General features: G+C 45.3%; 1 protein-coding gene across 1 annotated transcript; it reads left to right on the top strand.

The window, feature by feature from the left end:
• The first annotated feature begins 7750 nt into the window (after nt 1-7750).
• On the top strand, nt 7751-9646 carry LOC143942273 (olfactory receptor 5V1-like). The gene has a single exon (XM_077463515.1). The coding sequence runs from the start codon at nt 8285-8287 to the stop codon at nt 9236-9238; it is 954 nt and encodes a 317-aa protein (XP_077319641.1). The 5' UTR covers nt 7751-8284; the 3' UTR covers nt 9239-9646.
• The last annotated feature ends 17340 nt before the right edge of the window (nt 9647-26986 follow it).

Below are 26986 nucleotides of genomic sequence, written 5' to 3' on the forward strand. Positions count from 1 at the left end.
ACCCCTTACCTCTAATATCTGAGCTATTCGACAGGTTGAAGGGGGCTTCCATTTTCACTAAGTTGGATCTCAGAGGTGCATACAATCTCATTCGAATATGGGAAGGTGACGAATGGAAGACTGCGTTTAACACTAGGGACGGGCATTACGAATATCTGGTTATGTCTTTTGGTTTGTGTAATGCTCCAGCTGTGTTACAGAACTTCGTTAATGAAATATTCAGGGACTTACAGTACTAGTTTGTTATCTGGATGATAGTCTCATCTTTTCCAAAAATCTGCCTGCTCACAGAAACCATGTACGCACCGTACTTCAGCGCCTTAGAGAGAACAATCTATGCTAAGATGGAGAAATGTTCCTTTGAATGTTCCGAGGTCCTGTTTCTGGGATGTTTTGTTTCTAGTGCGGGTCTTCGCATGGATCCCGGAAAGGTCTCAGCCATTACCAACTGGCCCCTTCCGCTAGCCTCAAGGCCACGCAGCATTTTCTTGGCTTCACAAATTATTATAGGCAGTTCATAAGGAATTACTCGTCCATTGCCGCGCCCATTATCACTTTGACCAAGAAGGGTGTGAATGCCAAAGACTGGCCTGCCGAGGCTGTCTCTGCATTTCACGATCTGAAACAGGCCTTTGTCTCTGGACCTCTCTTGAGGAGACCAAATCCTGAGGACCCATTTTTTATTGAAGTAGACGCTTCTTCGATGGGGGTGGGAGCTGTGCTTCTTCAGGACTTTGAGAAGAAACGTCAACCATGTCCATTCTTCTCCAAAAAATTTTCTCAGGCAGAGAGAAATTATGCCATTGGTGATCGGGAACTTCTCGCAATTAAATTGGAGTTGGAGGAGTGGCATCATCTCTTGGAAGGTTCCCCTCACTCCATAACGATCTTTACTGATCATAAGAATCTACAGTACCTACAGAATACTAAACGTCTGAACCCCAGACAGGCCAGGTGGAGTCTCTTTTCCCGAAGAGTCCAACCCTGATCCTGAGCCGATCATTCCTACCTCATGCATTGTTGCCCATTCTACCACCCTGGAATCTAAAATTCCTCCTGGTAAGACCTTTGTTCGTTTGTTTGTTTGCTAAGAACCAAGATCCTTCATTGGGGACATGATTCCAAGGTGGCAGGTCATGCTGGGTTCCTCTGATCCTTCCTGCTCATCAGTCGTCACTACTGGTGGCCTAATCTCCGCTCGGATGTTAAAGACTATGTTAAGGCTTGTCACGTCTGTGCTCAGTCTAAATCTTTCACTCAAGCCCCTGCTGGTCTTCTCATGCCCTTTCCCATTCCTAAGGAGCCCTGGTCTCATATCGCCATGGATTTTATCACTGATCTTCCCCTGTCGGAGAATAATACGGCCATTAGGGTAGTAATCGATCGGTTCTCCAAGATGGCTCATTTTGTTCCTCTTCCTGGTCTCCCTTCTGCCCCTGCTTTGGTTCACATTTTTGTACGAGAGATTTTCCGCCTTCATGGTGTTCCTTCTCATGTCGTTTCGGACAGGGGTGTGCAGTTTAGAGAGCCTTTTGCAAATCCCTCGACATTACCTTGGATTTTACCTCTTCTTATCATCCCCAATCCAATGGCCAGACTGAGAGAGTTAATCAGGAGTTGGAGGTCTTTCTCCGTACCTTGGTCTCTGCCCATCATGATGATTGGGCATCACTATTACTGTGGGCTGAGTTCTCCCACGATAATCATGTCAATGTCAGTTGTCAGAAAACACCCTTTGTCACTGTTTATGGAAGACATCCTCAGCTTCCTCTTCCTATGACTTGTTCTTCTGACATTCCAGCTTTGGCTACTGTTCAAGAATCATTCAATTCCATGTGGGCTGACGTTCACGTTTCCCTCTAGAAAGCTGCCAACAAATTCAAGAGTTTTGCTGGCCGTCGCAGGCGTAAGCCACCTTCTCTTCAGCCTGTAGACAAAGTCTGGCGCTCCACCAGAAACATCAAACTCTGGGTTCCTTCTCTCAAATTTGCTCCAAGATTCATTGGTCCCTACACCATAATTTCTAAACTGAATCCAGTTTGTTTCAAGCTCCAGATTCCCAAAAGCCTCAAAATCTCTAACTCCTTCCATGTTGCCCTTCTGAAGCCTTTAGTCCTCAATAAGTTCTCTCGTCCTCTCTCTACCATAGCACTGGTCTCTGAGGATGATCAGGAGTACGAGGTTAGCCAAATTTTGGATTCCCGACTCTGTAGAGGCATTCTGCAGTACCTCGTGCACTGGAAAGGTTTTGGTCCTGAGGAGAGGTCGTGGATTTTGGCTTCCGAGGTCTTTGAACCTCATCTGTTGAGGAAGTTTCATTTGAAGTTCCCCTTTAAACCTGGTCCCAGGCAGGGAAGGGGAAGGCCTCGTAAGAGGGGGGGGGGGGGGGGCTACTGTCATGGTTATGCAATAGAGTTCGTCTGCTTACCTGTCTCCATGTGTTCATTTCTAGAGACCAGCCGACCCTCAGCTGACTGCTTTTATAATCCATCCTCTGGCATGGCTCCACCCTAGTTCCTATCAGAGAGCTCTATATTAACCTGTGCACTGCAGGCTAGCGCTGCTGATCAACCTTTGTGTGTTAGCTTTCTGTTACCTGCCGTGTGCTCTGCTGTTATTCCGTTACCGACTTTGGCGTGTCCTTGACCATCCCTGTTTGCCTGTGATCCTGACCTTTTGGCGTGGCCCCGACCTTGGCTTTGTCCCTCACCATCCCTATCCTCCTGTTTCCTACTGTGGGTGTGAGCTGGGGGACTCTGGGGGTCGCGACCTGGAGCCAGTTGCAGCCAAGTCCATCCTCACCACTCGAGGCTCTGGTGAACACCTGCTGGATCTTAGGCACCGCGCCCCAGGGAATCTTACGCTCTATCCCCGGTGGGATCCATCTTGGTGTTCTGGCAGCCCTGCCTTCCTATCACCTTGACCTCCATCAGCAGCAGTCAGCCGTAGGGTCCACAACCTTGCGGTGCACTCCTAATCCCTACGGTGTGCATCTGTCACTTGGCCTCAAGGTGACCTGACACCAACTTCATGATCTCTGCATACCACGGTCGCTTTGGCCAAGCCGGGGCTACTAAAAGGACCGATTTTGTCTCCCTCTTGACTCTTCCCAGGAACCGCGATAGAAGCGGGCACGGGGGGAAGACATAAATCAGATTGTACTGATCCCAGGGAACTGTCAGAGCATCTGACCCCTGAGCAAGTGTATCTCTTGTTCTTGACACGAATTTGTCCAGTTTTCTGTTGAACCTGGACGCAAACAGATCTACGTCTGGAGTACCCCACCTGCGACATATGTCCAAAAACACGTCGGGGTGCAGAGCCCATTCTCCTGGGCACAACCGCTGGCGGCTCAAAAAATCCGCCTGCCAATTTTCCACTCCTGGAATGAAGACTGCAGAAAGGCAGGGAACATGCTTTTCTGCCAAGACAAGTCATTCACCTCTTTTTGCGCAACCAGACTCCTGGTACCGCCCTGGTGATTGATATAGGCCATTGCTGTGGCATTGTCGGACTGAACCCGAACACGGAGACACCGTAGTCTGGAAGACCACTTTATGAGAGCCATGTAAACTGCCCAGATCTCCAAGACATTTATGGGCAATAGCTTCTCGATCGCAGACCATCTCCCCTGTGAGCACGTCTCCTCTAACACTGCTCCCCAGCCTGTCAGGCTGGCATCTGTCGTAATAACCTTCCATGGAAGAGGAAGAAAAGTTTTGCCCTTCAGCAAATCCCTGGTTTGTAACCACCAGACGAGACTCTTGCGTGTCCCTGGGAATAAACGCATAGGAAGATCCAAGGATTGGGGCTTACTGTTCCAAGCCGCAAGGGTGCATCTTTGCAGAGGCCTTGAGTGGAACTGGGCAAATGGAACGGCCTCGAAGGAAGCGACCATTTTCCCTAACAGTCTCATGCACAAGCGAATGGGGGAAGATTTTCTGCCCAGAATTAGGCACACCAGATCCCCAATGGCCAAGGCTTTTGGCCTTGGAAGAAACACCTTGCCCTGAGCGGTGTCGATAAACATACCCAGGTATTCCAACCTGGTAGCAGGCTGTAGGGACGACTTTTCTAGGTTTATAATCCAACCTAGGTGCTGCAGGTGTTCTAGCGTTCTGGAAACACTGAGATTCAGGAACACTACTGTTTTTTCCATGAGAAGCAAGTCATCTAGATGAGCCATGATGGCTATATCCTGAGCTCTTAGATTTGCCAAGAGAGGGTCCAGAATCTTTGTGAAGACTCGAGGGGCCGTAGCGAGCCCGAACTGCAAGGCCATAAATTGAAAATGGCGCTGCTCCACCGTGAACCTTAGATACTTTTGGTGTGCGGGAAAAATTGGCACATGGAGATATGCATCCTTGGCATCAATAGACATCATAAATTCTCCCCCTTGCAGGGAGACCACCACAGTGCGAATTGACTGCATTCGGAAGGACCGGATGCGTAAAAACCGGTTCAGATCCTTCAGATCCAGGATAGGTCTGACACTTACATTTGGCTTTGGAACTGTGAAGAGATTCGAGTAAAACCCTGAACCCTGTTCTTTTGGGCCCACTTCTACTATCACCCCCTGGGATAGTAAATGATCTAAGGCCCGAAATAGCGGTTTTTGCTTTACTGGGTCCCTGGGGATCCTTGACCTTAGAAAGCGAGAAGGTGGAATCTCCTGACACTCTAGCTTGTAGCCCAGAGATACCGAAGAGATCACCCACTTGTCCCGGATCTCTTCCCGCCGGGCTTCCGCAAACTGTCGAAGCCTTCCCCCCACTCGGCCACGCGGGGACGCCCCTTCACAAGGAAGCTTTTGGGCTCTGATTGGCAGGCTTTTGCCCCCAAGTCTTTTTCTGCCCCTGGGCTCGGCCCTGAACCTTTCTTGTAGAGGAGGGTTGAGAAGGCCGTCGCCACTGCTTAGAGCTTGATGCTCCGGGAGAGAGAGAACGCCTAAAAGATGGACGTTTGTTCCTTTTGACTGGAAGGAGAGTAGATTTACCCCTGAAATTTTTTGGACGAATTTGTATAATTCTTCTCCAAACAAATGTTCCCCTTTAAACGGGAACCCAATCAAATGCTTCTTGCATGATAGCTCGGCTGCCCAATTCTTTAGCCACAGGGCCCTTCGCATGTGTACCAACAGGAGAGACAAACGAGATGCCTGTTGGACAGAGTCCAAAATCGCATCAATCATAAAACACAGAATTTGAGGTATTTCTGCATAATTCTCCACTTCCTCACTGGGAAGGAGGCCAAGCATCTGCTTAACCTGTTCCTTGAGGAACTGACACAACCCCACGGCTGCGACTGTAGGTTGCACCACAGCGCCAGTCATGGAAAAGGAGGCTTTTAATAATGTTTCCAACCTCTTATCAGTTGGATCTTTAAATACCTGAGCATTATCCAATGGACAGGTCAGGTTTTTATTCACACAAGTAACAGCCGCATGGACAGATGGCACCCCCCATTTCTTGGTGAAACTTTCCTCCAGAGGATAATGCATAGAAAACCTTTTAGGAGGAGCAAACAGTTTATCGGGATGTCCCCAATCCTCATACATCAATTTATCCATTAAGGGATGAATTGGAAAGGAAAAAGCAGTCTGTGGGATTTTTCTGACTCCCAGGGAAGAAACAGAGGATGTAGCGACTTCAGCAGCAGGCATTCTGAATGTGGTACGCACCAATTCAGTATAATACTGCACCTACTTTCTGAGCGCCTGGGAAGAGGGGACTCTCTCCTCTTCCTCTGATTCCTCCGACTGCTCAAGATCCCTGTCCCAAGATAGGGATCTCTCCTCATTGTCAGAAGAATCATCTGAAAGAGGAATCTCAGCAGAGGGAGGGGGATCTACCCCTTTTCCTGCTATCTTTCAGGGAATCAGAAATAAAATTCATGATTCTCCCTTCAAAACCCTCCAATGTAGCCCTAAGGGAGTCCTCAGTGACATATACTGGGGCTGAAATATTAGGAGAGGCTGCAAAACCTGATAGGGGCACTGACTCATCCTGTGAGGCTGGCTCCAGTCTTGCAGGGGGGGGGGGGTGGTAACTTACAGGCATTTTTAGAACCCCTGGACCTAGGCGGTGATTTACCAGTGCCCTTGTTACCTCCCCCTGAGACCCTCTTACAAGGAGACATAGTCCTAAGCTACAAAGCAGAGGTACTAATACAAAGTGCAATCACTGTTGTGGTAAAAGTCTCACAACAAAATATATATGCTTAATACTGCACAACCTGATGCTGAGTAGGTGTCTAAGGTTTGCCTGGATCCAATCCCCTGGGATGCTTACTGCCCGCAGCTCCTGTGTCTCTCACTTACAGCCCCCTGACTCTCTGGGCTTTTAAAACTGCCACCCGGCGGCTGCGCAGTACGGCGCCGTGCACACCAACGTGCACGGCTCACAACCACCGCTCGGCATGCGTGCACGAGGACCGCCGGAATCCAGGGGGGGAAAAGGAATCTCATCAGAGCTGCGTGGGACCCCCAGACTACATGGGACCCCTGTATTACCTTATTGTGGCAGGGACTGCAGTGGAGACGTGAGACCTCTGGAGAACCAGGCTTCACTGAGCGTGTGTACTGAAAGGCATGTAAGTATGCATCAGGCTGCTCTTACTCCCTCTAACGGTGGAAACCAGGTAAGACATACAACGACTCAAATGAAGAAATCCATCATATAATTATATATAGGATTAACTTCCCTTACCTGTCCTCACTGCAGGAATTGCTGAAAACAGACAGATTCCAGCCTTCACCCATCACGGCGGGCAGAGTTTGCCAACCTTCAGGTTTTTCTGGGGTTCTTTCTCAGAAGAACCTCCTACCTGGACCTTGTAAAAGTCTCTGCCAGAAATTTTCGTGCCACATGTGTAAACAGTACACCAAGTCTGTGTTTCCCAGAGCCCAGTCTTCCAATAGGAGAGGACTTACAGGCCAAACCTCGTTTCTTCGGATGACAAGGCCCGGGTACCATACCATCTTGGGAGTCAAATATCGGTCCGAGATATGGATCCGATTTGTTGTAGCCCTTAGGCCCCCGCACAGAGCTTTCTTCATAGCACATGTTTTACGTGACCAACCACCATGGACACTGGTGAAAAAACTGAGGTGCCTCCCTTATGGGAGGGGTTATATAGGGGAGGACCTCTCCTTAATTGGGGTTAACCAGTGTCCAATCACCAGAGGTGCCTATATAACCCACTATGTAATGAGCTCTTGTGTCCCGTGATGTATGATCAAGAAATCAATTTTTTCAGCTTATATGAAAACTATTTTCATTTTAACTTTTACTAGTTCAAAACATGTTTAATATATAGGACAATTAGAATTAGATATTTTAATATCTGCTACTGTTCAAAGCACAAATTATGTCACAAAAACATCTAATCACCATTAAATCTCAGTAATATAAAACAATTGCAAAATATAAGTTGTTACAATTAATTTGCTTATAATCATTTTGCTGAAAATGTTTTTACTTTTTTTTTTTTAAACTTTCAAAAAGAGTGACTCTATATGGCCTGGTCAGAACTTAATTGAGAATAAAAAAGTTTAAGTCTTAAACTGAATGCAAACCTATGTTCTAAGAAGTAGAAAGATATTTTTTAATGTGCAAACGTTAATTGCAATGGGAATATCACATCTTCACAGCAAATTCTATAAAAAAATATATAATTTAAATCATTAAAATCCTTTAGGAAATTATAATTATAACTATAATTTAAATCATTAAAATCCTTTAAGGAATTGGTGTTTTATTATATATTGTTTGCAACCAATTTCTGGTCTTCTTTTATTTGGCTTCAGGTAACAGAGCAACCTGGAAACTTCAGTATGGTGCTGACTAAAAACATCATTCTGTAATTGTTTTGCAGCATGAAATAACTAGGAATGAAATCCAAAAAATTTTCTTTGCTTTACTATATTTTTATATGTTACCATAGTTTGCTTCATAGGTCTAAATCCCTTACACAAAATAGGTTTGTTAAGTGACAGTAGAGATTGTTCAGAAAATATAAGCCTTATACTTAAGAAATATATATATGCTTAAATTGTGCTACATATTAATATGTACTTAATTGTTCTATACAAAATACCGTACATGCTTTTGACTTTTGCCATGAACTAGTAAATTACTAAATTAAACATGTTTTTTTATTTTTTTGATCCAATACTGTATGTTTTAGTATATCACATAGAAAAAATATAATGTTTTATTTAATTTGGTATATTTCTTAATTTTGCTTTGGTAAGGTGGCCATAAGGTTTCTTTACTATCAAAGGATGTCCATGCCTGCTGTGTTGCAGAATTCAAATAAAACATTTGCAGGACACTTTATTCTTCTGGGGCTCTCTAACATTTTAGATCTTCAGATTTTCTTTTCCTTGCTGCTCATGATGTTATACATGGTGACATTATCAGGAAATATTCTGTTGATTCTCATGGTGAGACTTAATCCTCGCCTTCAGACCCCTATGTACTTTTTCCTGACCAACCTTGCCATCATTGACATTTGCTTTGCCTCAACTGTGGTGCCCAAAATGTTGGTAAACACTCTATCTCAGAACAGAAGCATTTCATTTTTTGGATGTGCAACCCAGCTCTATTTCCATTTAGCTCTAGGGGGTACAGAATGTTTAATACTGGCTGATATGGCTTTTGACAGGTACAATGCCATCTGTAAACCATTACAATACCACATGATCATGAACTACAAACTGTGCCTTTGCCTGGCTGCTGGATCCTGGACTTTGAGCTTCCTTCTTTCTGTAGTTCTTACAATGGTCACTTTTAGTTTGCCTTACTGTGAAGCCAACCAAATCAATCACTTTTTCTGTGAGATGCCTCCCCTGCTTCATCTGTCCTGTGCCGATATTTCGCTCATGGTGGTTGTAGAGTGCACTATAATTGTGATAGTTGTTGCAGGCTCGTTTATACTCATTCTTGTAACTTATCTCTTCATCGCCTTGACTATCTTAAATATAAAATCCACCAAACAACGGCAAAAAGCTTTTTATACTTGTGCCTCTCACCTTGCCGTGGTCTTTCTGTTCTATGTAACGGCACTATTCATGCACTTACGCCCCCCTTCCAGTTACTTTCCAGAGCAGGATAAAATTGTGTCTGTTTTCTATACAGTGGTGACACCAGCGATGAATCCTATCATCTACAGTATACGAAATAAGGAAATCAAAGATACCATAAAAAATGTTATGGTTGTTGTAGATTGTCACTAATCTTTTTTTCCTGGCAGCTAACAAGTAAATGCTATAGGTTTGGTTTATTTATAAATTTTCACCACAATCACTAAGCTCAAGGGCAAAATACCTTGCAGAGTGTATCCTTTTCAAGTTGAACGCCTAGTTGCCTTTAGCATCTCAACCCCTAAAACTCACTACAAAAAAGACAACTATGTGTTGTTGGACAGGAATATATAGGAAATTAAACTTTTAGACATTATATTTTTTGCACACTTGCTTTTGGAAAGCAGGACAAGGATCAAAGCTTCATACTTCTAGACTTTTTAGTACCTCATACCATCTGTTGCTCCACTACATTGTTGTATATCCTGAACAAAATATCTCTAAGGCTGGATTCACACCTATGCATTTTTAGTGCTTTTTGCATTTAGCAGATTTGCACTACAGTCCATTTAACATGGTTTCCTATGGAACACGTTCTGTATTGCAAATCTGAAAAATGCAAAAAGCACTAAAAATGCATAGGTGTGAATCCAGCCTTAGGCTCCATTCACATCAATGCATGTTCCTTTTGAGTGTTTCTGCAGGTGCCTTTTGCTGTGTTTTTGAACAGAGATTTTAATTAGATTTGCATTTTTATACTTTTTCTGGGGGTGGGGGGGTGGGGGGGGTTTGTTTTTAGGCACATTTTAAAACAAAATCATGGCAAAATTGCTGTAAAATGCAATAAAAGTGAACTACATGCTTTTCTGCAACTTCTACATTAAAGTCTATTGAACCAAAAAAGCAAAAAAAAAGCACTGTTTTGCATTTAGATATGTCCCTGACCCTTTCCAAAAATGCAGAGGAACAAAAATGCATTGATGTGAACGTGTTCCATAGGAACCCATTTTAAAAATAATGTCCTGTATTTCTGCAAAATGCATGAAAAAAATGCATTGGTGTGAATGGAGCCTAAAGCCCCATACACTAGGGCCCAACGTCGGGAGACAACAGGCAGTTCATAAAAAAAAACTTCTGACATTCAGCACATGTGTATTTCGGTCTGCCTGGCTAGCTTCTGTCGGACAAGCATGCTGGAAAACCAACAGCCGACTGACTCCTGATCAGCAATCTCAGCCAATAGCAGAGAGCGCTAAACAGAGTGTTCTGACGGGGGGCCATCCCCCGTCAGAACACAATAGCTCAGTGGGAGAGATTGCTGAACTAACCTCACATGGTTAGTACAGTGGCTCTGACCGGAGCTGTCAGTTTTTATATAGTGTGTACCCGGCTTAAAGGGATTGTAAGGATAGAAGGTTATTTTCATCTTCTTAATCTATTCTATGTGTAGCAGCCCCCCTCAGCCCCCCTTATGCTTACCTGAGCCCTATCTCTATCCAGCGATGTCCACGAGTCCCTCGGCCACCCGGTATTCTCCCTCCTGATTGGCTGAGACACAGTAGCGGCGCTATTGGCTCCAGAGACCCCTTGACGCAGGGGCCCCCATAGCAAGCTGCTTGCTGTGGGGGCATTCAACAGGAGGAGCGAAGAGAGACCCAAGAAGAGGAGGATTGAGGCTGCTCTGTGCAAATCCACTGCATAGAACAGGTAAGTATAACATGTTTGTTAATTAAAAAAAAAAAAAAAAAGACTTTACAATGACTTTAAACAGAAAACTTTTCTGACATGTATGCCTTCCTTATCCCCTGACTATCCTGTTAACCTCCCAGTGTCATGTAAAGGGAATATATAGTAGTTTTGTACGTATTTTATTTCTTCATAAATATGGTCAAGATTTAAAAAATACATTTAAAAGTCAATAAGGCAGAAGATACCACTCCTGCTATCAACTGGGCAGCACACAAAGCCTCAATACCAGGCTCCCTGATTCAATTGGCATCCAGACTTAATAAAGCCAACAATGAAGTGATCCTGACCAAAACTAAAGAGTATGAAACCCTAGCTACTCAACATAAACGTTCCCCACATCCGGATTTGTTGCTTAAACTTGAACAGGCCCCTACAGAACTTAATATATGCCTTACTATGAAAGCAGAGAAATGCCTTTGTTGGGCTAACCATAGATTTTTTTACCTGGCGTGACCGCCCAGGCTAGCGCGAAAACTTCCCCCTAAACACACGCACACTGCCCTCCCTAAAATTAGACTTTCAGGGGGTAATCTGTCCCAAAACCCTCAAAATGTTCTTCGCGAATTTCAGGATTTCTATACCACCCTATATGCCCCAACCCAGAGCAGCGTGTCTGCCTCTATCAACGACTTCCTAAGAGACGGAGTCTCATAGGGAAATTATGGACCAACCCATCACTTGTGAAGAAATATGCAATACTATTAAACTATTGTCTCTACATAAATTGCATGGCACCGACGGCCTCTCCAACAGTTATATAAAAAAATCTGAATACTTGGTCCCCCATATGGCTCTCTATTTCAATTCCTTGCGAGACGGTGGCGAAGTACCTCCAGACGCAAATAGGGCTTACAGTAGTGTTGTACCTAAACCAAACAAAGATTCCACAGATATCCTTAATTACCGAAATTTAAAAAAGAAAAACAATCAGCGCACACATGTATAATACCAAAACCAAGTTTGCAAGCTGAACACCAAAGGAGCAATACAAAAAACACCTTAATCACAAATCAATTAATATAAATAGTGCAGCGCAAAATACAAAAAAGTCCACGTATATAGGTCTTGTGTAACACCACAAACAGCATGTATAGTAAAAACCCCACGTGGAACAGCCGCTGATTTCTTATGTGTGACACTCCTTCCCCCAGTGGTAGTAAACGCTTACCAGCTCAGTTGGACCTCTGAATGAACAGATGGTCAAATGCGCATGTTCACACTTCACTGTGTGCAGGGTACGATATCTCCACATATAGATACAGCAGTACTCCAGGTCTTTAAATCACTTGCAGCCAGCTCCAGGATAGAAGGATGGATTCACTCCAGATGTCAATAGGTGCATTTGCATAAATAAAATCCGGGAGCAAAAACAGGGGGGAAAAAACATGCAGAAAAGCGATCTAAGTGTAGTAGTGAATAGATAGCTTTTATTAAAATATTCATAAAAATAAAAAGGATTTTTGTTTGACACAAACTAAATATAAAAAATCCTCCAATCTCAACAGTCCATAATAAAGTCAAATAAAATCAAATGAAAACTGATAAATGACTGTCCGTACTGCTTAAGGCCACTAGATGTCAGTGATGATCCACCAATGGTATAACATCAATAGCTGAAACAGGTGGCTGAAACCAAGTACAGCATCAATTACAATTGCAAAGAGGATTTGTTAATAGCAGAGAGCAGTGCAGATTAGACGGCGGGTGACGTCCGTGGTTAGCTCCTCCCCCGTACGTACGTTACGTCCTATCATGGACTTCGTCAGCGGTGGGTGGGGGTCCTTAATTACCACCCTATATCACTGACCTCAAAATTCTTACGAAGCTATTAGCGTTACGGTGGGCGCTTTTTTACCACAATATATTCATAAAGATCAATCCGGCTTTATAAACCAACGCCAAACCTTAGAACAGATTCGCCGATCTATAGCATTTATCTCCACAGTTTGTTCTGAATGGGATGCTCCTTGGTCTCGGGAACTGTTAGTACTATCATTGGACCTTCATAAGGCCTTTGATAGTTTAAATTGGGAATACTTATTTACTATCCTGAGCGCCTTTGGCTTCGGTTCTGTTTTTATTTCACTGCTACAAAAACTCTATAGCAAGCCGTTGGCCCAGGTCGCTATTCGGGGTTATAGATCCCTCTCATTTCCTATTTGATGTGGAACAAGACAGGGCTGTCCACTTTCCCCATTGCTCTTTGCATTAGTAATTGAACCTTTAGCTGTCGCAATTTGATCACATCCTAAAATCTATGGAATATGTTGTGGGCAGCAGGAACATAAATGTTCTCTGTTTGCTGATGACGTTCTCATGTATGTTACTAACCCTGAAGTCACTCTACCTACTCTGTTGTCCCTGTTTCACCGATTTTCCCAGCTCTCAGGACTCACTTTAAACACTCAGAAAACGATGGCCCTTAATGTTTCTTTGCCCACCTTAGTAGAAGAGCAATGGACCTCAACCTCTATTCCATATTTAGGCATCCAGCTGACATCTTCGGTTGACACTTTATATCGGGCTAATTATCCCCCACTTTTTCGCCGACTCCGGGAGGATCTCCGGCGGTGGGCAGACTATCCCTTGTCTTGGTTTGGTAAAACGAATTCTATTAAGATGACATTTCTTCCCAGACTACTCTATTATTTTAGAACCTTACCTATTGCAGTCCCGAGGAGAGAACTACAGTGACTACAAACGGATGTTCTCCGCTTTATTTAGGGTAATAAGAAGCCTCGCATGAATAAGTTGACGTTACATGCCTCAAAATCGTGCGGTGGGCTTGGCCTCCCTAATCTACAAGCTTACTATCAAGCAGCTCAAATAAACACAACTTTCATACACAACAGCTAAGGGGCATCCACCCCTTTGGGTGTCTATTGAAGCTCTCTCGTGCCACCCTTTTGCTGTTGGCTCCTTGATGTGGCTGCAGAGCCGCCTTCGCCCTCCCATTCTGTGCCCCACCCTGTCTCACTCCCTTGAGGTCTGGGACAGGGTGTGGCATCGTAAACCGCTATCATCTCCGCATACCCCATTGGCTCCGGTGTTCTGTAATCCAGAATTCTCCCCTGGCCTGATTCCACGGGTATTTCAATGGTAGCTTAACAAAGGACTTCTAAGGATAGGTGACTATCTAGATGGAAACCGACCTCACACTTTACAGTACTTTGCAGAGACAATGCAAATGCCCTCTAGTGAACTGTTTAGGTATAATCAACTTATCTCCTTTATACGTACTAAACTCAGTTTACTAGATGGACCTCTTAGCCCTTGTACACACGGTCGTAGATTCCGACAACCAAATCCGTTGGATTTTATCCAACGGATTTTGTCCGAAACTGTTGTATACACACGGTCAGACAAAGTTGTCGGAAAATCTGACGTAATGACGTTATTTTGTTACGACGGGACTACGTTCACGCTAGTAGCCAATAGCTTTGGTGTAGGAATTTGATCTGAGCATGCGTGGCACTTTGTCCAATCGGAATTCTCTACACATGATCAGAGTATGTCCGATCGGAGCATTGTGTCCAAAAATTTTACCGACATGTTGGAAAATTTGGTCCAATGGATATTCCGACAGAAACAGTCCGATGTAGACCACACACAGTCGAAATATCCGACAAAACGGTCTGATCGGACACATTCCGTCGGAATCTCCGACCGTGTGTACAAAGGCTTACACTTACGAATTTTGAATTGTCTTGTCAATCGAAGGACTTACTACGGGGACGAATATCTACTGTTTATACCACTATTACTGATCCAAATACTAAACTCCCCTATGTGACTCATTGGGAACGGGACTTGAACACTACTTTTGAAATATATGACTGGCAAGACATGGCTTATGCTTTATCTAAAGTACCCATTAACACAACACTAAGGCTTGATTCACACTAGCGCTTTTTTGCTGCATTTTGCATTTTGCAGGAATGCAAGGAAATGTTTTAACATGGGTTCCTATGGAACATGTTCACATCAATGCATTTTGTGCCTCTGCGTTTTTGGAAAGGGTCGGGGACTTTTTTCATGCAAAATGCAGCGTTTTTCATGTAATAGAAGTCAATGGACCTGCATCAAAAACGCAAGTACGGCTTTTTTTCCGTGTTTTTACTGTGTTTTTGCCATGATTTTGCAGCGATTTGCATTTTTTTTTCACTGTATATATCTGGTTGCTAAGCAACCTAGTGTAAAAAAAAAAAAAAAAAAACGCAAAACGTTGCAAAATCGTGGCAAAATCGCAGTAAAAACGTGTGTCCAAAAACATGACAAGCACCGCAAAAGGCACTGCAAAAGCAACATGCATAGATGTGAATCAAGCCTAATTGAAGCTAATTATAAAACCCTCCTTCGCTGGTATTTAGTACCAACCAGGATTGCTAAGATGCATCCATCTGCATCTCCCATGTGCTTTAGACGGTGTGGCCAGGTGGGTACGATGTACCACATTTGGTGGCAATGCCCGACAATTACTAGATTTTGGACTCGTATATTTAACCTCATATATACAGTGACTGGGGTTAATGCTCGTAGAGCCCCGGAAATTGCACTTTTCCAAAAACTCCCTGATGGAGTTCCTAAAAAATTTTCAAAGCTAATAGTATATATCATTTTAGCTGGCAGGATAACTATAGCTAGATACTGGAAACAGTCAATGGTTCCTATTGACTCTGTGAAAACTAAACTTAACTGGATCATGGTCAATGATAGACTCACCTGGATTCTCCGCAATAATACCAAGAAATTCGATATGATATGGGATCCATGGATAAGATATGCATCTCCCTTGTGATTTACCACTGGTTGACCCTCCCTCTCTCTCTTCTTCTTTTCCCCTCCTTTCCCTCTCTCTTCTCCTTTTCCTTTATGTTTTTTTCTCTTCTCCATATTTACTGTCCAACAGGACATTTTTAAAAATACAAGATAACTTGATATTGTGTACAATTCTATGTTGTTGATACTTACAGAAGAAGGGCACAAGAGAACCACCCCCCCTTTTTTTGTTTTTCTCTCTCCCTGTTCTTTCCCCTGCGCCATCACCATTCCTAGCAATATGGGCCTAAACGGCTCCCTGGATGAAATGTAACTGGGCCCGGCAGAATATGGGGCATATTTCAAGACTTGGCCCATAAAGCATTATATTCTTCTATGTTAATAAGTAGTGTGCATTTCACCAAAATTCTTGCAAAATATTAATACTAAAAACTAATTGATGTTTATGTCTAAAATCACATCTCTGGGATCTGATGTTTACTGACTGTAATTTTTGTGATATTATCTTGTTGTCTGACTTTGCATAATAAATAAAAAAACATATTGAAAGATAAAAAATTAATTTAAATAAAAATATTTTTTTTCAGGTAAACTTGAAATATTGCATATGAACATTTTGTATTCTGATTTTCAGCCCACAGGTAGTGATGGACGAACTTCCGACGGGACGTTTCGCGAACGCGAAATGCGAACGGACCCAAACGTTCGCGAAACCGAACGTTCGCCGCGGGCCCCATTGACTTCAATGGGAGGCGAACTTTGCAAACCTTCATGTCGAATTTGCGGCCACGTGGTAATTATTAGGGGGTAAAACGTAGTCCCACCATCTGGACAATGACATAATACATGTATGAGGTGAATTTGGGATCGATAACTACAAGCATTTTTATTTTATTTGGGAAATTGTTCTAACAATTCAGGACTATGGAGCTAATGAAGGCAATGGAGGAGAGGGAAGGTCAGGGACCAGGGTAGGCAAAGAAGAGGGTGCAGGAGATGATCACCAGCAGCGTGACATACCGGAATGACACATGCACCGTGATAGAGGCATCTGACAGCAGCACCGTAATTCAGAGCACTGACAGCAGCACCGTGACATACAGCGCTGACAGCAGCACCGTGACATACAGCGCTGACAGCAGCACCGTGACATACAGCGCTGACAGCAGCACCGTGACATACAGCGCTGACAGCAGCACCGTGACATACAGCGCTGACAGCAGCACCGTGACATACAGCGCTGACAGCAGCACCGTGACATACAGCGCTGACAGCAGCACCGTGACATACAGCGCTGACAGCAGCACCGTGACATACAGCGCTGACAGCAGCACCGTGACATACAGCGCTGACAGCAGCACCGTGACATACAGCGCTGACAGCAGCACCGTGACATACAGCACTGACAGCAGCACCGTAAGCAGCCCCAGGAGGAAGTCAGCACAGCACAGGGATGGTGTGATCCCCTCATAATAAGAACCCCCAGGAGGAAGTCAGCACAGCACAGGGATATCATAAGCAGCCCCAGTAGAAATATGACACCGCTCAACCTCTTCAAAGAGGAGGGTAGGGGCATATAGTACGGTGTGCTTTTTTGGGTCAAGGAAGTGAGCCAAATGAATTAAGAAGGTCTGTGTTCTTGATTAAAAAAATAGTTTATAGACATATACATGGTCTACTGGTCACATGTGTTGAATTCCTCCGAGATCCATGCCTCATTCATTTTTAGAAATGTGAGGTAGTTAACACTGTGGTGAGCTAGGCGAGTACGCTTATCGGTCACAATCCCCCCTGCTGCGCTGAACGTCCTTTCGGACAGGACACTGGATGAGGGGCAAGCCAACAGTTCGATTGCAAATTGGGCAAGCTCTGGCCAGAGGTCAAGCCTGCCCACCCAGTAGTCTAGGGGTTCATCACTCCTCAGAGCGTCCACATCGGCCGTTAACCCAATGTAGTCGGACACCTGACGGTCTAGGCGTTCCCTGATGCTGGATCCGGATGACACCTGTCGATGGGTCGGCTGAAAGAATGACCTCATATCCGAAGTCACCAACACATCTTCAAACCGGCCTCTTCTTGCAGGCGCTGTTGGATTGGTACCCGCAAATCCTTCTCTGGGAGTGGGAATTGCTCCTCTGCCAGCGCACGCAAAAGCAGAATGCAGCATTTCTCGAAGCAAGGCCTGGAAGTGCTGCATTCTGACAGCCCTCTGCGACGGCGGTAACATTTCCGCCATTTTGTGTTTGTACCGGGGGTCTAAGTACGTTGCCACCCAGTACTGGTCCTTGACCCTCATGCTTTTTATACGGGGGTCCCTATTAAAACACTGGAGCATGAAGGCCCCCATTTGCACTAAAGTGGAAGCGGTGTGGTGGCCTGGCTCCTGCTCATCATCCAGGATAATGTCGTCCTCTTCATTCTCCTCTCCCCATCCTCGCACAACAGGGATCCCAGAAAGGTTTAAAGCATGCTCTTCTTGCTCCTGCTCATCCGCCCCGGCACCATCCTCCTCTGACTCCTCATCAGACTCCTGTTGTTGACTTGTCTCAGATAGAGTAGCCCCCCCTGGGAATTCATCCAGCATTGCGACTTCCTCATCTTCCCGCTCCTGCTCCTCCACAGCCTGATCAATGACACGACGCAATGCACGCTCCAGAAAGAAGGCATAAGGTACCATGTCACTGATGGCGCCATGGCTGCGACTGACCAGTTTGGTGATCTCCTCAAATGGCCGCAGAAGTCTGCATGTGTCGCGCATGAGCAGCCACTGGCGCGGTGAAAAAAAACCCAGCTCCCCAGAACCGTTTCTTTCGCAGAGTTCATACAGGTAGACGTTAACTGCACGTTTCTGCTGGAGCAGCCTATCAAGCATATAGAAGGTTGAGTTCCATCGCGTCGGGCAATCGCAAATAAGACGTCTGACCGGCAGATGGTGTCGCCGCTGAATGTCAGCAAGGCGAGCCATGGCCGTGTAAGATCTTCTGAAATGGGCCGAGATTTTCCTTGCCTGCCGCAAGATGTCCTGGACCCCAGGGTATTTGACAAGGAATCGCTGCACGACCAAGTTTAAGACGTGTGCCATGCACGGCACGTGCGTGATTTTGCCCTGTTTCAATGCGCTAAGCAGATTGGCACCGTTGTCACACACCACTTTACCAACTGTCAAATTGAGCGGTGTTAGCCACTCATCTGCCTGTGAACGCAAAGCTGAAAGGAGTGCCGGGCCAGTGTGGCTCTTTGCTTCCAGGCACAACAGACGCAGCACGGCATGGCAACGTCTCACCTGGCATGTGGAATAGGTTCTGGGGAGCTTGGGCGGTGCAGTGGAAGAGACGCTAGCAGCGGAAAAGGAGGAGGCAGCTGAGGAGGAGAGGGAGGAGGATGGAGTAGGAGGAGGAGAAGAAGAGTCAGGCCTGCATGCAATCCGTGGCGGTAAAACCAAATCTACACGGGTGCCACGGGTTACATGCTTGACGGCCGTCAGAAGGTTCACCCAGTGGGCAGTAAAACTGATATACCTTCCCTGCCCGTGTTTGCTAGACCACGTGTCTGTGGTCAGATGTATCTTGGCACCGACACTGTGTGCCAGAGATACATTCACTTGCCGCTGAACATGGCCATATAGCTCTGGGATGCCCTTCTCTGAGAAATACTTCCTTCCTGGGACCTTCCATTGTGGTGTTCCAATGGCCACAAATTTGCGAAAGGCCTCCGAGTCCACCAGTTTATATGGCAGTAGTTGGCGGGCTATGAGTTCTGACAAGCCAGCCGCCAACCGTTGGGCAAGAGGGTTATCCGGCATCATCATTTTTTTACGCTCAAACATTAGGCCCACGGAAGCCTGCCTTTTTGCAGAAAAATGTGAGCTTGGCGTGATGGAAGGTGGAGTGGAGGACAATTGTGAGGAGAGAGGAGAAGGAGAAGTAGAAGACGAGGCTGGACGGTGAGAGCCTGCAGTGTGGCTTTGTGTGTTCCGTTGCTCCCACTGGGCTCGGTGATGGCTGCTCATGTGCCTTCTTAAGGCGGTCGTCCCTAGGTGAGTATTGGGCTTACCGCGACTAACGCGTTGACTGCAAAGATTGCAGATGGCAACGCTATTGTCAGCAGCGGACACGTTAAAAAAAGCCCACACTGCGGAGCCATGTGCCGGTGTCCTGGGAGCGCCAGATGTGACCGTACATGGTCGATGACTCGCTCCTGATACATTTGCAGTCTGCTTTGTCCCTGCTGTGCAATGTAAGTCATTGCTGCTTCTCCTCCCTATCTGCTGGTCCATATCTCCCTCTGAACTCCCCTCCTCTTCCTCTCTTGTGGGCACCCACGTGACATCACTAGACACGTCATCATCAACGTCACCTTCCCCACCGCTATAAGTAGAGATCTCGGAGTAGGCAGCAACACCGGGGACCAACCTCCTCCTTGGGCTGATCTGGGTACTGGCGTCAGACTGCTGAGTAGCGCTTGTTGCTACCTCCTCTTCCTGATCCAATACCAAGAGTGGCTGCGCATCAGAAATGTCCTCTTGATATGGATCGGAAAATAATTCCAGTGACTCAAGCGGAAGGTATGTGGTGGTGGTGGTGGTGGTCGTGTTGTTGGTGGTAGTGTCTTTGGGGGTGCACATAGCAGAGAGTGAAGAAGAGGGTGCAGATCGAGAGGATGAGGAGGGTGCAGAAGAGTAAGGCTGAGCGAGCCACTCAACCAAGTCTGGTGCATCCTTTAAAGTAATTGAACGCACCTTCTGCAACTTCCCACTTTGGCTCAAGCCTGTTGCTCCTGCCCTACCCCTACCACCCCTGCGGAAGGGCCTGCCTCTTCCTCTGCATGTCATTTTTTAAATGACCCTGTGACAAAACTCTTAGTCCCTATACCGCTGAAGGACTGCTGCAGTATAGGTGAGCGGTCAGCAGTGGTGCACGTCAACCCTATCTATTGTGGACCTATAGCGGTCCTTACAGAACAGCAGACTGTACCGCACTCAAGCCTATGTACCGTAGCACCCTATACCAAGTTACCAGTCCTTATAAGAACTTTTGTGGACCAAGCAGGTTGTGTATTAGTGTTTAGCAGACTGTACGTCAGTCCCTATACCGCTGAAGGACTGCTGCAGTATAGGGCAGCGGTCAGCAGTGGTGCACGTCAACCCTATCTATTGTGGACCGATAGCGGTCCTTACAGAACAGCAGACTGTACCGCACTCAAGCCTATGTACCGTAGCACCCTATACCAAGTTACCAGTCCTTATAAGAACTTTTGTGGAACAAGCAGGTTGTGTGTTAGTGATTAGCAGACTGTACGTCAGTCCCTATACCGCTGAAGGACTGCTGCAGTATAGGTGAGCGGTCAGCAGTGGTGCACGTCAACCCTATCTATTGTGGACCGATAGCGGTCCTTACAGAACAGCAGACTGTACCGCACTCAAGCCTATGTACCGTAGCACCCTATACCAAGTTACCAGTCCTTATAAGAACTTTTGTGGACCAAGCAGGTTGTGTATTAGTGTTTAGCAGACTGTACGTCAGTCCCTATACCGCTGAAGGACTGCTGCAGTATAGGGCAGCGGTCAGCAGTGGTGCACGTCAACCCTATCTATTGTGGACCGATAGCGGTCCTTACAGAACAGCAGACTGTACCGCACTCAAGCCTATGTACCGTAGCACCCTATACCAAGTTACCAGTCCTTATAAGAACTTTTGTGGACCAAGCAGGTTGTGTATTAGTGTTTAGCAGACTGTACGTCAGTCCCTATACCGCTGAAGGACTGCTGCAGTATAGGGCAGCGGTCAGCAGTGGTGCACGTCAACCCTATCTATTGTGGACCGATAGCGGTCCTTACAGAACAGCAGACTGTACCGCACTCAAGCCTATGTACCGTAGCACCCTATACCAAGTTACCAGTCCTTATAAGAACTTTTGTGGAACAAGCAGGTTGTGTGTTAGTGATTAGCAGACTGTACGTCAGTCCCTATACCGCTGAAGGACTGCTGCAGTATAGGTGAGCGGTCAGCAGTGGTGCACGTCAACCCTATCTATTGTGGACCGATAGCGGTCCTTACAGAACAGCAGACTGTACCGCACTCAAGCCTATGTACCGTAGCACCCTATACCAAGTTACCAGTCCTTATAAGAACTTTTGTGGACCAAGCAGGTTGTGTATTAGTGTTTAGCAGACTGTACGTCAGTCCCTATACCGCTGAAGGACTGCTGCAGTATAGGGCAGCGGTCAGCAGTGGTGCACGTCAACCCTATCTATTGTGGACCGATAGCGGTCCTTACAGAACAGCAGACTGTACCGCACTCAAGCCTATGTACCGTAGCACCCTATACCAAGTTACCAGTCCTTATAAGAACTTTTGTGGACCAAGCAGGTTGTGTATTAGTGTTTAGCAGACTGTACGTCAGTCCCTATACCGCTGAAGGACTGCTGCAGTATAGGGCAGCGGTCAGCAGTGGTGCACGTCAACCCTATCTATTGTGGACCGATAGCGGTCCTTACAGAACAGCAGACTGTACCGCACTCAAGCCTATGTACCGTAGCACCCTATACCAAGTTACCAGTCCTTATAAGAACTTTTGTGGAACAAGCAGGTTGTGTGTTAGTGATTAGCAGACTGTACGTCAGTCCCTATACCGCTGAAGGACTGCTGCAGTATAGGTGAGCGGTCAGCAGTGGTGCACGTCAACCCTATCTATTGTGGACCGATAGCGGTCCTTACAGAACAGCAGACTGTACCGCACTCAAGCCTATGTACCGTAGCACCCTATACCAAGTTACCAGTCCTTATAAGAACTTTTGTGGACCAAGCAGGTTGTGTATTAGTGTTTAGCAGACTGTACGTCAGTCCCTATACCGCTGAAGGACTGCTGCAGTATAGGGCAGCGGTCAGCAGTGGTGCACGTCAACCCTATCTATTGTGGACCGATAGCGGTCCTTACAGAACAGCAGACTGTACCGCACTCAAGCCTATGTACCGTAGCACCCTATACCAAGTTACCAGTCCTTATAAGAACTTTTGTGGACCAAGCAGGTTGTGTATTAGTGTTTAGCAGACTGTACGTCAGTCCCTATACCGCTGAAGGACTGCTGCAGTATAGGGCAGCGGTCAGCAGTGGTGCACGTCAACCCTATCTATTGTGGACCGATAGCGGTCCTTACAGAACAGCAGACTGTACCGCACTCAAGCCTATGTACCGTAGCACCCTATACCAAGTTACCAGTCCTTATAAGAACTTTTGTGGAACAAGCAGGTTGTGTGTTAGTGATTAGCAGACTGTACGTCAGTCCCTATACCGCTGAAGGACTGCTGCAGTATAGGGCAGCGGTCAGCAGTGGTGCACGTCAACCCTATCTATTGTGGACCGATAGCGGTCCTTACAGAACAGCAGACTGTACCGCACTCAAGCCTATGTACCGTAGCACCCTATACCAAGTTACCAGTCCTTATAAGAACTTTTGTGGAACAAGTGAGTTGTGAATGTTTAGCAGACTGCAGCAGAAGGGCAGCAGTCAAGTATAATATCCTTTCTATATTTGGAAGAAAGAATATTATACATGTACAAGCCTATTACTGTACCACTGATACCAGTCCTGAAAAGAACCTTTGTGGAACTAATAATAACAGCAAGTCTTTAAAATTACCCTCACTGCCTGACAACACTGCTTCCTTCCTGTCCCTATACAAATTGGCAAAAAAAGAGAACGATTAGTGGTTACTGGAACAGCTCTTTTGTGGACCTTGATAGTAACAGCTAATGATGATGATGATGATGATGATGATGAAAGACTAATCTGGCTGTCCCTGTAGCATACACCGTCCTTTCCCTTTCTCTAAACTAACAAAAGACACTCAGGCTGCTGCAAGAATCAGCAGCACAGCAAACCTATCAACACCTAACACCTATACCAGTCCTGAAAAGAACTTTTGTGTACCAAATAGCTAGTGGTTTATCTCTCCCTACTCCACACAGGAACCTGTCCCTATCGTAACAGAAGAAAGAATGTAAAATGGCCACCGGATCGGGTGTATTTATAGGTTAGGGGGAATGTACAAGTGTCCATGTGCTGTCATGTCTCAATTGGCTGTCCTGTATCACATGATAAACGTGTCACCAAAGGTTAAAGTTCTTGTATACATTAAACACGTAAGTCCGCCGCGGCGAACGACGGAAAAAGGCGTTCGAACGTGCGGACCGCGAATGTCGGAAATTCGCCGCGAAACGACCGCCGGGCGAACCGTTCGGCCATCACTACCCACAGGTTGCACTCAAGGCTTTTTTACATTTGTCTAGGTTATTCCTATCTGTTTTGTCAGTGCAGTGACTCCTCTGCACCTCCTTCCTTCCCATGTGCTTCATTATTATTAAAGAAAGAGTACCTTGCAGCTAACAATTTTATTTTGGTCTGTAGAAAAGTCATAATGTATGGAAGAGCCCTGGAGCCATTAAAAAAAAGAAGAAAAAAATTCAGAATTCTGAGTTTGAAAGTCAGAATTCTGAGATTCAAAGTCAGAATTCTGAGATTCAAAGTCAGAATTCTGAGATTCAAAGTCAAAGAATTCTGAGTTTATAAATATAGTAGTCTCTATTAAGAAGATTTTAGGACCAATGAGCAATAATGTAGTAAGACCCATAGACATACATGTCTTCTGCTCTGTAAATCTATCTTGGTTACAGCACACAGTATAGGGAAACAGGCAGTGCTGGTTTCGCTGGTTCCTCTACTGTATTAATAGTTTCCTCTTTTTGCTGTCTTATCCTTCTCTCTCTTGTATCTGCTCCAACAAGAAGAGCCATGCTTTTGTTATCCATAGATAACAAAACACAATGGTCAGCACAGCTCTGCATCCCAACTTGTAGGAAACATTGCGCTATTGTCCCTACATGAGGGAATTGTGAATGGCTAGAAGGCAGCAAGACAATGTGTTTTATGGTTGTAATAGATTGATCATAGCAATTACTTGTCTGGACTAATAGTTGTTTCATAAACACTTAACCTCATAATAAACATGAAAGGAAGGCCAACAATCTGTGAGTTAGTATAGTGGTTAGAACAGCAGGCTTATATATTTGATAGTCGTGGGTTCAAATCTAGGCGAGAGGATATATAAACATGTTTTTTTTTTAAATATGAGATAGTGAAGGATTAAATTGTATGTTATCAATATATCCAAATTAATTTCAAGGTATATTAACAAAGACACACTGATATATTTAGCACACAAAGTTGTAGTATATGCTGGCTACTATAAATTAGAGAGTAGAGGTTTAGAAGAAAAATATATATTAGGGTGATCAGATGGTGGCATTAGGGTGTCATCTTCAGTATTCCCGGGGGCCGTTCACAATTTCAGAAGACTGGTCATAACAGATAGATCATAGCAATTATTTGTCTGGACTGGTGCAATGGTTTCACTGAGAATTAATCTCATATGAAACATAAAAAGCACTAAATAAGAGTCTTTAACCACTTCCCGACCAGCGCACGACGATGTACGTCGACAGAATGGCACGGGCAGGCATATTGGCGTACAGGTACGTCCAATATTCGATGTCGCCCTGCCATCGGGAGCGCACCGCCGGCGGCGCGTTCCCGCGCTGGTCGGGACCCCCGTGAGTCCAGTCGCGGGACCTGCGGACTCGATCGCCGCGGGCATTCCCGCGATCATCTCACGGAGCGGCCGAATGGAGGAAATGCCGTGTAAACAACATTTCTCCATTCTGCCTAGCAACTAGTGACGCTGATCTCTGCTCCATGTGATTGGAGCAGAGATCATTGTTCACTAAATGAAAGCCCAACCCCCCCCCCAGTTAGTAACACACCCCTAGGAACACTTAACCCCTACACTGCCACCCACTGGTTAACCCTTTCACTGCCAGTGTCATTTACACAGGAATCACTGCATTTATATAGCAGTGATTACTGTATAAATGACAATGGTCACAAAAATGTGTCAAAAATGTCCGATGGGTCCCCCACAATGTCGCAGTGACAATAAAAATCGCAGATCGCCGCCATTACTAGTAAAAAAAAAAAATAATAAAAAATTATTAATAAAAATGCTATAAAACTATCCCTATTTTGTAAACGCTATAACTTTTGCGCAAACCAATCAATAATCGCTTATTGCGATTTTTTTACCAAAAATATGTAGAAGAATACGTATCGGCCTAAACTGAGGGAAATTTTTTTTTATATATATATATTTTTGGGGGATATTTATTATAACAAAAAGTAAAATGCGATGCGATGCCCTGCCAATACTCTGCGATGCCCTGCCAATACTCTGCGATGCCCAGCAATGCCCTGCCAATACTTTGCAATACCCAGAAATAAGCTGCAATACCCTGCCAATACTCGGCAATAGCCTGCAATACTCTGCCATAAATTACCATACCCAGCAATACTCGGTGATACCCTGCAATACCCAGCCATACCCGGTGATACTCAGCATTACCCAGCCATACTTGGCCATGCTCAGCCATACTCTGTGATACCCTGCAATACCCAGCCATACTCGGTGATACCCTGCCATGCTCAGCTGTACTCGACCTCTGTATGTGGTCAGGCTGTGGAAGTCTCACACATGTGGTATCGCCGTACTCAGGAGTAGGTGAATCTATTTTGGGGTGTCATTTTTGGTATGTACATGCTATGTGTTAGAAATATTGTATAAATGGACAACTTTGTGTTAAAAAAAAATGCATTCTAACCACTTCCTGCCCACCGGCCGTCATACGACTTCCTTGACTTTGTGCGGGTATAACTGAATGATGCCTGTAGCTACAGGCATCATTCAGATATCCGATTTTTCAGCCAGCAATTCCCTACACCATAAGAATGATCATAGCGGCTGTTCCGCTGCTTGATCGTTCTCATGGGAGGCGAGAGGGGACGTCCCCCCTCCTGCCACCCTCCGGTGCTTCTACCGACTCGCCAATAAGATCAAAAGCCAGAATCTTTTTTTTTTTTTTTTTTTTTTTTTTTTTATTTCAGGCTTCCCAGCCTAGAGGTGAGATGTGGGGTCTTATTGACCCCATATCTCACTGTAAAGAGGACCTGCCATGCCATATTCCTATTACAAGGGATGTTTACATTCCTTGTAATAAGAATAAAAGTGATCAAAAAATTTATTTTTGGGGAAAAAAAGTGTCAAACCAAAATAAAGTAAAATGAACAATAAAAAAATAAAATAAATTAAAAGCGCCCCTGTCCCCATGTGCAGAAGCAAAGGCATACGTAAGTCCCGCCCACATATGAAAACGGTATTCAAACCACACGTATCGCTGCGAACATTAGAGCGAGAGCAAAAATTCTAGCCCTAAACCTCCTCGGTAATTTAAAAGATGTAACCAGTAAAAAATGTTAAAGCATCG

Source organism: Lithobates pipiens, unplaced genomic scaffold, assembly GCF_037356315.1.
Source record: "Lithobates pipiens isolate NorthernLeopardFrog02 unplaced genomic scaffold, aLitPip1_a1.2 Scaffold_30, whole genome shotgun sequence".
Taxonomy (NCBI): domain Eukaryota; kingdom Metazoa; phylum Chordata; class Amphibia; order Anura; family Ranidae; genus Lithobates; species Lithobates pipiens.

Bases quoted from the DNA above. Each gene is read 5' to 3' on its own strand.
- LOC143942273 (XM_077463515.1), top strand. From the start codon at position 8,285: ATGTCCATGCCTGCTGTGTTGCAGAATTCAAATAAAACATTTGCAGGA.